The sequence below is a fragment of the Labeo rohita genome, chromosome 20 (assembly GCF_022985175.1).
Source record: "Labeo rohita strain BAU-BD-2019 chromosome 20, IGBB_LRoh.1.0, whole genome shotgun sequence".
Classification (NCBI taxonomy): domain Eukaryota; kingdom Metazoa; phylum Chordata; class Actinopteri; order Cypriniformes; family Cyprinidae; genus Labeo; species Labeo rohita.
In genome coordinates, this window is record NC_066888.1 from 9,475,599 (window position 1) to 9,488,853 (window position 13,255).

General features: G+C 30.2%; 1 protein-coding gene across 1 annotated transcript in view; it reads left to right on the top strand.

Moving 5' to 3' along the window:
- The window catches only part of dab1a (DAB adaptor protein 1a), a 216,379-nt gene that overhangs the window by 63,504 nt on the left and 139,620 nt on the right, over positions 1-13,255 (top strand). Inside the window, 1 exon segment of the mRNA XM_051138883.1 lies at positions 6,652-6,852. Coding sequence (XP_050994840.1) covers positions 6,786-6,852 — 67 coding nt within the window. The 5' untranslated portion in view covers positions 6,652-6,785.

A 13,255-nucleotide genomic window follows, 5' to 3' on the forward strand; every position in this document is an offset into this window, starting at 1 on the left:
TAAGAAAATTGCTTTTAAAGTTGTCCAAATTAAGTTTTTAGCAGTGCACATTTCTAATCAAAAATGAAGTTTTGATATATTTACGGTAGGAAATGTACAAAATATCTTCATGTAACATGATTTTTACTTAATATCCTAATGATTTTTGGCATAAAAGAAAAATTGATCATTTTGACCCATACAGTGTATTTTTGGCTATTGCTTCTTAACGTTTTGTGGTCCAGGGTCACATTTCCCTATAGTGGAAAAAAATAACTGTTTTCTACTTGAATATATTTTTAAAATGCAAAAGATTTTTTTTTTTATTATTATTATAAATTTTGATAAAAGTTCTGCTTAATTTGTTTTTTGGAAGTGTAATATTTTTTGGAAACGCTATATGCAGTATTGGGGAAAGTTACTTTTAGAAGTAATGCATTACAGTATTACTTTCTAAAACAGTAACTAATTGTGTTAGTTACATTTTATGGAAAGTAATGCGTTACATTACTTTTGAGTTACGTTTTCTCAACTGAGCTGGACTTAAATAAATGAATAACAATAACACTCTTATTTGAGCAATTAAAACACACACAAGTAATGTTTACCTGAAATAATTTTTAAATAAAAAAAAAAAAAATCTTGTGCTACTTATTTGCAAAAGTAACTATGATCATTTGTAAACTGAAAAGTAATGGGTTCACTAGTTACTTGAAGAAAGTAATCTGATTACATACCCCCTGTTTATACGACAGAGAAATCTTCTGGAACATCACAAATGTCTTTTAATGTTTAATGTCTCTTTTTTAGTAGAGGTGGTATTATTATTATTATTATTTTTTTTTTTAATAAATAAATAAAATGGTAACCATTCACAATGTGGTTCATTAGTTAACTACATTAGTTAACATGAACTAAGAATGAACTAAACATCAGCATTTATTAATCTTAGTTCATTTTAATTTCACCATTTACTAATGCAATTTTAAAATCAATAACTGCATTTGAACTAACATGAACAAACAATGAACGACTGAACTAACATTAACAAAGATTAATAAATGTATTGTTTATTATTCATTCATTTTAGTTACTATATTAACCAATGTTAGCAAATGACACCTTAATGTAAAATGTTACCAATAAAATAAATACTGACCCCAAACGTCTGAACGGTATAGTGTAAAAATTCAATATACTATATTAAGCAAACTGAATGTCATCAATGGTGATTCACTTCAGCAAATCAGGCTGAACTGGATGCATACCAAGTTCACGCTCAGAATAAAAATGACAGATATGAGCTTAAATCTCTCCACAAAATAGTAAGTTTGCTTTAGTAAGCACATCTACAGTATTTGGAGTCCTGTAGAGCAGTGTTTTATCTCGCCAAACGTTCACTACATCTGTGGTCAGTTCAAAAACAAACCGATAAAGAAAAAACATGAAAGGCAACCACAGTTGATACACTTCAATGTCTGGTGGCTTAGTCACCACTTTTCATGCGCGGTAAACTTCTCCGGCTCACCCACTTTCCTCACATGCTCTAAATGTGTGGCATGTCCCAGAGGAGACCTTAGCCTAGATATTAGAAATATCTCTCGCGCCTCAGGAGAACGATGCACCAAACCTCGCCTTATGTCTCATAAAAGAAAAATACTTAGTCTCCGTCTTCAAGGAGAAAGCTAATGTATATTCTGATAGGAAATGTGTAGTTGTGTACATTTTTGCTTTGTAAGAATGGTAATTAAAAGCGTTAAGAAATGATTAGAGAAAGAACAGTACAGAAACGAGACGTTGCAGGTCAGACTCGAACCTGCTTAGCTCATATGAGCACCAAGGTCATGCGTTGATTGCCGTGCCAGAATTTTAATTCCGTTTTTTATGCTTTTGGTCATGTTGGATACAAAAGGTATAGCAAACAATGGTATTTTTTTCCCTGAACGTGACAATATGACATTTAGAGATTTTCATTGCAGGACAGTGAGCCAGCTGGCCTGAATAGTATCAAGGATTACGTGAATCCAGATGTACAGAGCGAAGGTGAAGAGAGAGGCTAATGAAAATGGAAAGAAAAAGGCTAGAATGGGAAAAATGCTTAGCGGGGAAGTCGCTCTCCCTCTCTCGGCGAGATAATGGCAGTAATTGGACTGACTCACGGCTCCTCTCTGTGTGTTTCTCTCAGATAAAGAGCACCGTGTGAATCTCCGCTGCTCTGCGACATGCTCTCTCCATTCGGAATTAAATGTTCTGCACACAATGTGCGGCGCGTGGCCAGGCGGTGGCTGGAGCTCGGAATGAAATGGCTGTTTAAATCCCCTCGGCGGCGGCTTATAGTGGCCGCTACCCCCGGCCTGCTGAGCGGAGTCTGGGACTTTAGAGGCTTTCTGCAGACTAGCCTCTCAAAGCTACTGCGCTCACAACTGATGTGTTTGGGCTTTAACTTCGCAATACATTTTGTTTTTTTGTGGGGCAGACTAATTCTCCTGATTCACTGGTATTAAAGCTTTACATTTCAGATGTGGGATTGGAACTGAGCATCTAAATCGCATCCAAAATACTCCATATCTGCACTGCAAGTGAATCTGATAGTACCAAATGTCTTTAAAGGGACAGTTCCATCAAAAATGACAATTGTGTTATCATGTATGACTTTCTTTCTTCACAAAAAGAAAGAAAAAAGATAAAGAAAAACTCAGGTAAGGAAGAAAGCAGAATCTTATTATAAAACAATAACAAAAGTAAGAATTAAATAATTAATTAAATAAAGAGTAATTGCCTTTGTTTTAATAAGTTGAACTAAACAAAATTGAGAAATTTTATTTTATTTTAGTATAATATTTATAGCTTTCATACTATTACAAAATAATCAAATAGTTGTAGTTTTTATATTATTATTATTATTATTATTTTCCCATTCTTACTGCATAATGTAAATAATAATAATAATGATAATAATAATAAAACTGAGAAATATTGTTATTGTTTCATATATTTTTAAATAAAACATTTCATTTTATTTTAGTATAAAATGATAGCTTTCATATTATTTCAAAATGATAGAATAGTTATGTAGTTTTTATTTATTATTGTTATGATTATGATTATTATTATTATATCCCCATTCCTACTGCATAATGTTGTGTATTTATTTACTTATTATTCAAAATTCACAAATGATTAATTAAATGAAATAAATAATAACAATGACAACAACAACAACAATAATAATAATAATAATACAGTTTAGAAATATTGATATTCTTTATTAATTATATTGTTTTATTTGATTTTTGTGTAACGTTTATAGCTTTCATATTATTTTGTATTATTTAATACTAATACTAATAATACTAAAAATAATAATAATAATAATAATAATAATAATACAACTGAGAAATATTGTTATTGTTTATAAATTAGTATTGTTTTATTTTATTTTAGTATAAAAATTAGAACTTTTATATTATTTCAAAATAATAGAATAGTTATGTAGTTTATGTATATTATTATTATTATTATTATTATATTCCCATTCCTACTGCGCAATGTTGTTTGTTTGTTTATTCAAAATTCACAAATGATTAATTAAATGAATTAATAACAATAATAATAATAATAACAATCATAATAATAATAACTTTAAAAACTAAATTTTTACAACATTTCAGTATAATATTTATAGTTTTATTATATTATTTTATTATAATAGAATACAGTTTTATTTGTTTTGTTTGTTTTAATAATTTTAACACAAGTTAAACAAAAAAACAAAATTGAGAAATATTTCCGTGGCAACTAGCTGAAATAAAATAAGAAAAATAACTGTATTTCAGTACGATATTTATACAGTTTTAATATATATATATTTTAGAATAGAACATAAATGTAGTTTTTATTATGTTTTATTTTAGCTTGAATTGTTTTAATACTTCAAGTTAAACTAAACAAAAATTATAAATATTTTCTTGGCAACTAGCTGAAATAAAATTATTTTAAGTTATTATTATTATTTGTATTAACATTATTAATGTTATGTTTAACCCTTATAATAACCTATTACAGTAATAACCCTGCACTATATGGACAGAAAAATGCTAATACATTTTTCAGAATTCCTTCTTTTATGTTCTGCAGAAAAAATAAAGTCATACAGGTTTGGAACAACATGAGGGTGATTAAATAATGGGTAGGTTTTGTTTGTTTGTAGATTGTATGGTGTCAGTCCGTAGACTCATGTCTTACGTGTAGGTTGTTGTGCTCTGTTATGTCTCAGAGGCATGGACTCATCCCAGTCGATACATCTAGAGGTATATCGATTTCTGACTGATGCCATGTTGTTGGGTCGGCCTGCCTGAGCAGTTAGCGCCGGTCCCCGCGGCCTCCTCTCGCTCTGATTGCCGTTGTGGGGCAGAGCGTGCTGAGGTGGAGCGGGTTTGATCTGCTGATGGCTCTGGCACCTGCAGTGATGCTACAGTGCCACTGAGGCCAATTAACACATGAAAGGTGCTTCCCACCATCCGACTGGCAGCGCCAGAGGAGCGGGCCGGTGAAGGAAGCGAAGGAGGCGATGGTGGAGGTGCGCAGGAAAAGAAGCTGGCACTGTTTGCTCATGCGATGACAAGGTGAGAGGCGAAAGAGAAGCGAGAGAGAGCTGATGAAACAATTTAGTGCTTCCTCTTGCCTCTTTCCTGCTGCAGGGAGAGGAAACACTGTGAGAAAACAAGCCAAAACCTCCTTCAGAAAGAGCAATGTCACACTGTCGAACATTATTAACATCAACACTATTAACATTTACATGCTCTGCAGGGCTTTCAGAAGACATTTGGCTTTCTGAAATTTTGTATTCGAGTTTATTATATATATATATATATATATATATATATATATGAATAGTTAAGATTATGTATATGAATAGTTAACCCTCTAAAAGCCATCTCGGTCAAAAATGAGATAATGATACTGAGTGAATGCTCTCAACACATAGTATACATTTATCAAACAGTTCTACTTCTACTAAATTCTCACTAACTCACTAAACTCACTAAATCCCAGCCTCAGGCCAATCAGAAGTTTTGGTACTTAGGTAGAAACCTATACATAGGAGCCTGATAAAAATGCTTATTTTAAAGAAAAATGTCAAATAGACCTAGAGGCTTTTGCATCTGAACTCTTCATAATATTATTATATTATTATGGCCATATATATATATATATATATATATATATATATATATATATATATATATATATATATATACACATATAATCATTATTATTTTATTTGTTATTTATTTTTTGCCTCGGCAAATATATGAAATACAATTATCATTTTATTAATATTATTTAATTTAAGTATAATATGTAAAGCTTTCATAAAAATAATAGAGTACCTATGTAGTTTATATATATTTATGTATTTTTTACATTTTATTTTTTTATAATTAATGGAATGTTTTATTATTATTATTGTTGTTATTATTATTATTATTATTATTATTATTATTGTTATTATTACAGTAATATATATTTTTGCTTTAATATATATATATATATATATATATATATATATATATATATATATATATGTGTGTGTGTGTGTGTGTGTGTGTGTACTTGTTAAATTAAGCAAAAATGAGAAATATTGCAATTTTACTTTGCAATTACATTGTATATAATATTGCAACATATTTATTTTAATTTATATATTTTTATTATTTATTTTACTTTATATGTATTTTTATTTTTTCAGTTTTAGTTATTATTATTATTAATTATTAATTATTATTATATTCCCATTCGTACTGCACAGTGTTGTTTATTTATACAAAATTCACTAATTATTAATTCAATGAATTAAATTAAATTATTACTAAAATTATTATTATTATTATTATTATTATTATTATTATTATTGTTATTGTTATTGCAATAATATATATTGGTTTAGTGCTTAAAGTTGAACTAAGCAAAAATTAGAAATATTGCAATTTTATTTTGTAAATATATTGCATATCATATTGCAACAGTTTTTTTTTTATTTATTTATTTATATATATATATATATATATATATATATATATATTATATATTTTATATATTATATTTATTATATATTATTTTATTTTTTTTTTTTTTTTTTGTTATTATTATTGTTATTATTATTATTATATTCACATTCCTACTGCACAATATTGTTTGTTTATTTATACAAAATTCACAATTAATTAAATGAATTAAATATTTTATAAAAAAAATATCTATCTATCTATCTATCTATCTATCTATCTATCTATCTATCTATCTATCTGTCTATCTGTCTATCTATCTATCTGTCTATCTGTCTATCTATCTGTCTATCTGTCTGTCTATCTACCTCTGTCTGTCTGTCTGTCTGTATCTATCAAAAATAAGCATAAATAAAAAAACATAAAATAACAGAAAAAGCTCAGAACATAAATAAAAAAAAAACAGAATAACGTTTATAAAAATGTTCTAAAAACTGTTGTATTTAAGTCATTTTATGTATTAATTTATGTTATTTTTGTGTGTCATGTAATGAGATAGATGTGGTAAATTTCTTCCCGATGCTGTGGCTCCATGAGTATTAAAATTATAGCACAACACTTTGGCTAAACATATTGTAAATGTCTTCTATCTGTTCCCTTGCAGCCCTTGCTGGGAGTGAATGAGATGCCGTGTCGAGGCTAGAGGCAGCGGTGGACTGTTCCCGAGTCAGTGGAAAGCCCCTCTAGATGAGCCAGTCACAGCCACCCAGCTGCACGGTAAAGGAATAAGGATTTAATATGTCAACAGAGGCCGAGCTCCAGCCTGCTGCCAGACCCAGCGTCAGAAAGGATTCCAAGAAGAGAGGTACGAGCCCTCGTACGGACACATGTGTAAACAGACAAACACACACTCGTGCCCGGGGGTTTGCTCAGTCTGCGGGGGTCAGCTTTCAAATCACAGGCATACTGTGTGCACATACTACACACACACACACACTGTGCCATAGGGCTGGTAGAGCAACTGAAGTCTTATTATTTGTAACATTTGGAAAGAAATGAATGAATTAATGTTACATTAATGTTTCCTCGGGTGTAAATTGTGTAAAGTATGCCAATTTTGTTTTGTTTTGTTTTTTGTCCCCCAGGATTTTTTGGTGAACAGACTTTTTTATCTTGTGTTTAAACTGAGTTATGGATAGAGTTTTTGGATCTATCTATCTATCTATCTATCTATCTATCTATCTATCTATCTATCTATCTATCTATCTATCTATCTATCTATCTATCTATCTATCTATCTACCTATTTAAGGTACTATTATAGCTTTTATTTACATTTTAAATTAGTTTTTATTGTTGTGTTTTCATTTGTATTTTCAAATTTGTATTATTTGTATTTGTGTTTTCATCTTACTTTTAACTAAAGTTTTAGTAATTTTGTTTAATTTTGTTAGTAATGTTTTTTTTTTTGTTTGTTTGTTTTTTTAAATATGTATATATAGTTTTTATTCATTTTTGTTTTTATTCCAATTTTATACTCATTTTAATTTTAAAGTTGAAGTTTTAGTAGTTCTGTTGTATTTTTTGGCATTTTAATTTGGCAATATAATTTTTATTCATTTTTATTTCTTAAATTCAGTTTTAGTTTCAGTTATTTTTGTTTATTTTATTATCTAAACTAAATAAAATTGAGAATTGCTGCAACAAAATAGTTTAGTATTTGTGTTGTTTAGTTTTTATTCATATTTATTTTTAGTTAAGTTTTATATTTATTTTAATTTTAGTTAAAGTTTTAGTTATTCAGTTGTTTTTTTGCCATTTTTATTAGCTTTTTTATGTCTATATAATTGAGAATTATATAGTAATTTTTATTTTTTTAAATTTCAGTTTTAGTTTGTTTTAGTAAGTCTGTTGTTTTTTATTAGTTAGTTTATTTATTTATTTTAAATAGGTTTATATATATATATATATATATATATAATTTCAGTTTTATCTGTTGTTTTTTTAGGGGCATTTTTTTATTCAATTTTTTATTTAAATATGGCTTTATAATTTTTATTTTTTTATTTCATTTTTAGTTTCAGTTTTAGTAATTCTGTTGTTTTTTGCCATTTGTTTATTATGTTTTTATTGTTTTAAATATATCTGTACAATTTTTATTTTTTATTTCAGTTTTAATTTCAGTTATTTTAGTACATCAAGGTAAACTAAATAAGATAGAGAATAGCTGCAACAAGCTAAAATAAAATAGTTTAGTAACTTTTTTGTTTAGTTTTTATTCATTTTTATTTCAGTTCTATATCAATTATATTTTTACTAAAAGTATATAGTTATATAATTTTTATTTTTCTATTTCAGTTTTAGTTTGTTTTTCAGTACATCAAGGTAAACTAAATAAAACTGACAACTGTTGCAACTACCTGAAATAAAATACTTTAGTAATGTTTTTATTTATTTATTTTTTTCCCAAGTTAACTATGATACTTCTGGTATCTAATCTGCTGAACAACACTATAATTTATTTACTAGGGCTGACTGTTCTTCCATAAAAGTTAAAGAGAGTGGGATAGTTCCCTGCTGGAAGCAGTATTTATTGGTTTTCAATATGCGTATGTCCGCCTTGTATTTTATGCTCATTTTCCCTGTCAGCACCCTCATCTTTGCTGTGGTTCACACTCCTAACGGGAACTCAGACAGATGTTTGGTGTGGGACCAGTGCCAAGGGGCCTGTCGGTCATTGTATGGCACTGCACAGAGGGGACAGACTGTTGCCTCTCTTGTTATAATGAGTCTTGTTGCACTGCCCTCTTGTGATGCACCACCTGTTCCTTAGTGGCCACACAATGGCGTTTTGTGCCAGCCTATGAGCCCATGAGACCGTAGCGGCACAGCTGAGGGGCGTAGTGACACCAGATGTCCCATAGAGCTGGGAAATGGAAATCATACAGCGAGAGCTAGTGTCTGTATCTGACTTCTACGAACAAGTCTGTAAACTTTATGGAGTTGTACTTCAAACCTGTTTTAACGAGGTAGATACTTACTTTGCGTCTCTAGCAAATATTGCAAAAGTTTTATGATACATGTTTAAACCAGATGTGACCTTGCATTCAGAAACAAGCACTATTTATATACATATTTAGATATATATAAATGTATCATAAAACCACTAAAAATCATAGAAAACTCTTAGAAGAAGCAAAAGCATTGCTCACAGAAAGAATAAATGATCAATATAATGTCTGTGTTGTATAACCGTTTTGTAATTTCTTGTATAACTCTTAGTGTGGGATCATTTTAGTTATAAGTATCATAGATACAGAAATAATACACTTAAGTAAAGTCAACAGGAGGATCATCCAGTTCCTCCCACCTTTTTAATGCTTCAAATAGTCTTCAGTTTTTCAAGAACTGTTATATTTTATGGTCCGAACAGATGTACAAAACAACAGTGAAACCTAGATCATTAACCTTTCTTTTTTTAACCTATAGCAAACGAAAACAGATGTGATTATGCCCCTGAGAAGGCACATGCACACAAATATGCTTCTGTCAATTGCATTGCTTGAATATTTAAGCACTAAATAGTGCTTATACTCAACCAGTCAACAGTAACAAACAACATCCACCTGTCTCTTCACCATCTTCATAACAAGCCTCACCTGCATCTCTTTTCCCTGTGGAATGGATGTAATTGCACCTGCTGTCTTTTCCCCTAGAAACCATTTGAGCGCGACAAACTATCACCAATCCGTCTGTTTATGACCACAAAACGCCAGTAATCTGTTGCTAATGACAACGACCTTACACCCCTGTGGGAACTGGTTTAATGTGACCTACAGCATGCGGTTAATGACAGCTTTCTCCTCATTCAAAGATGATCTGCTTTATCCATATTGTACATACCTTACCCAGAATGCAACAGTGGAGAACGTAGCCTATTATTGTCCTGAATGATTGAAATGGTCATATTTACAGGATAAGTGAACATTTCTGTTTTTAAATGTTTTAAATGGTAAATGTTTTAACATAAACTACCGTTCAGACGTTTTTGAACAGTAATATTTGTAATGTTTTTAAAGAAGTCTCTTCTGCTCACCAAGCCTGCATTTATTTGATCCAAAGTACAGCAAAAGCTGTGATATTGTGAAATATTTTTACTGTTTAAAATAGCTTCTTTCTTTTTGAATACATTTTCAAATGTAATTTATTCCTGTAATCAAAGCTACATTTTCAGCATCATTACTCCAGTCTTCAGTGTCACATGATCCTTCAGAAATCATTGTAATATGCTGAATTGCTGCTCAAGATTGTATTATTATTATTATTATCATCATCATCATCAGTATTTGAAATAGAGTACTTTTTTTCAGGATTCTTTGATGAATATAAAGATAAAAAGATCTACATGTATTTGAAATAAAAAGCTTTTGTAACATTATACACTATGCCATTCAAACGCTTGGAGTTTATTTATGATATAAATTAATACTTTTATTTAGCAAAGATGCTTTAAATTGATCAAAAGACATTTGATGATAAAGACATTTATAATGTTACAAAATATTTCTATTTCAGATAAATGCAATTCTTCTGAACTTTCTATTTATCAGAGAAACCTGACAAAATTGTACTCTGCTATTTTCAAAATAATAATAATAATAATAATAATAATAAGTACATGTTTTTTGAGCAGCAAATCTGAATATTAGAATTATTTCTGAAGGATCATGTGACTGGAGTAATGATGCTGAAGATTCAGCTTTGAAATCACAGGAATAAATTACATTTTAAAATATATTAGAATAGAAAACAGTTATTTTAAATAGTAAAAATATTTGAATGTGGTGCTGTTTTTGCTGTACTTTAAATCAAATAAATGCAGGCTTGGTGAGCAAAAGAGACTTCAAAACATTAAATATCTTACTGTTCAAAAACTTTTGACTGAGTATTTTATTATTTTAATTTTTTTTTTCTTGATTTTCTTTTTTTTTTGTTTTTATTTATGTGGATTTTGTTTTATAATTTAAAGTAATTTAGAGTAATAGTCCACCTAAAAATGGAAATTCCTTCATAATATACTCACCCTCATGTCATTCTAAACATATTTTGAGTAATGTTGGTAACCAAACACTTTTGGTTCATATTGACTTCCATTGTATTTTGAATACAATGGAATTATCATCACAATGTTGGATCATTGGGAAAATAATTGATTTGATTGATAATTTAATTGATTTTTTTTGTTTGTTTGTTTTTACATTATTATTATTTTTTTTAATTATTATTCATTTTGTTTTTATTTTTAAGTAATTAAATTATCTACCAAAGTCCACCCAAAAATGTCATACAGATTTGAAATGCCACAAGGGTGAGTAAAATTTTTCATTTTTAAAAAAAAAATTACTACTTTAAATAGACAAATCTTTAAATAGAAAAAAAAAACAAAAAAACACTTTCTATATGTTAATCATTAATGTCAAATAAATTAATAATTAATAATCCATCCAATGAAACATTCAGTATTTTAACGCAAATTCATCTCAAACAGCCAAATTAAACAAAAGCAGATAGTCTGGCTGTTTGACATGCTCTTATCCTTATAAACTACTAATATGAAATCAAAATTCAATGTTTTTTCAGACTGTGTTGACTCACCACTTGATGTCCAGTGTGAAATGTGGTTTGTGAAGAACAATCAGTTGAAAAGCAAAGCTTCAGACAGTAAAGACCACCCACCATCATACAGTCATCAAGACAATGAAGACGAAGTCTTGGCATTACATCGGCGTAATGACATTGGTACACACACACTGAGGTTTTAAACATGCCGCTAAATTAATTGAGGAATAATGAACCAGGGTTTTATGTGCAGCTGGATCCCACAGGTCCAAAGAGGGAGAGCATAATAAGAAGGAACAAGGATACACACACACACACACACACACCCTAATAACTTACGCTTTACTCCCTCTCTCTCTCTCTCTCTCTTTGTGTTGCTCTCTCTCTCACACACACGCACGTGTGAGAGTAAGTGCTCTTGGGGCAAGGTGTAATGAATATGAATGTCATTAGGGCACATTAGAACACCGCAACTAATAAATAAAGCATTCACTGCGGTGTTGATGAGCTCATCTCAGCTGCATTACCCCCCTTTCTCTCCAAATCCCTCCCCTTCTTATTTTTTCTAATTAATAGCGCAAATAGGAGTGAATTAAGCCCTTTATTTAACCTCAGCTATTGAGGAAGTGACAAGCGGCTATTGTGAAGTTTGTGTGTGTATGTGTGTGTGTCATGTTGTTGGAAAGTGTACAGTACAGTATGACCCCGTTCAAAAGTTTACATACACTTGATTCTTAATACTGTGTTGTTCCCTAAATGATCCACTAATAGTTGTTCATGAGTCCCTTGTTTGTCCTGAACAGTTAAACTGCCTGCTGTTCCTTCGGGTGCCATAATTTCTTTGGTTTTTCAGCATTTCAACCCTTTCCAGCAGTGACTGTATGATTTTGAGATCCATCTTTTCACACTGAGAACAGCTGAGGGACTCATATGCAACTATTACAGAACGTTCAAATGTTCGCTGATGCTCCAAAAGGAAAAACAATGCATCTGGAGCAGGGGGTGAAAACTTTTGAACAGAATGATGTGTACATTTTTCTTATTTTGCCTTAATATAATATTTTAATTTAATTAAGTACTGCCCCTCAAGAGCTGCAGAAGATACTAACATGTTTCCCAGAAGACAAAATATGTTGAATTTAACCTGTTCTTCAAATTCCAAAAGTTTTCACCCCCCAGCTCTTAATGCATGGTGTTTCCTTCTGGAGCATCAGTGAGTGTTTGAACTTTCTGTATTTGCATATGAGTGGACTTAAATATGGAAAAAGTCAGATTTTTATGACATGTCACCTTTAATTCTAAAAAAAAAATCACACCAAAAGTACAGCAGGAATGCACTGTAAATTTATATTTTGTAATGCAAGTACACATAATGTTAAAAAAGAGCAGGAAAGCTGAAATCTGTTTGAGTATGAACACAGAAAAAGGAGCAAAAACGACAGGGAAAAAGAGGAGGCCGCTTCCATAACGTGATGATTGCTGTTATTGTGTTCGTGATCTTGTCACGAATGAAGCTGTTTGAGTGTATGAAAGCAAACTGCAATTTCACATACATGTCTGTGTGGACCCTGCCTCCATAATAAGACGCAATATTGTTATCGAGAACGGAGGGCGGTATGTTTTCTCTGTTGTATTTTTAGAGAAGTTGTC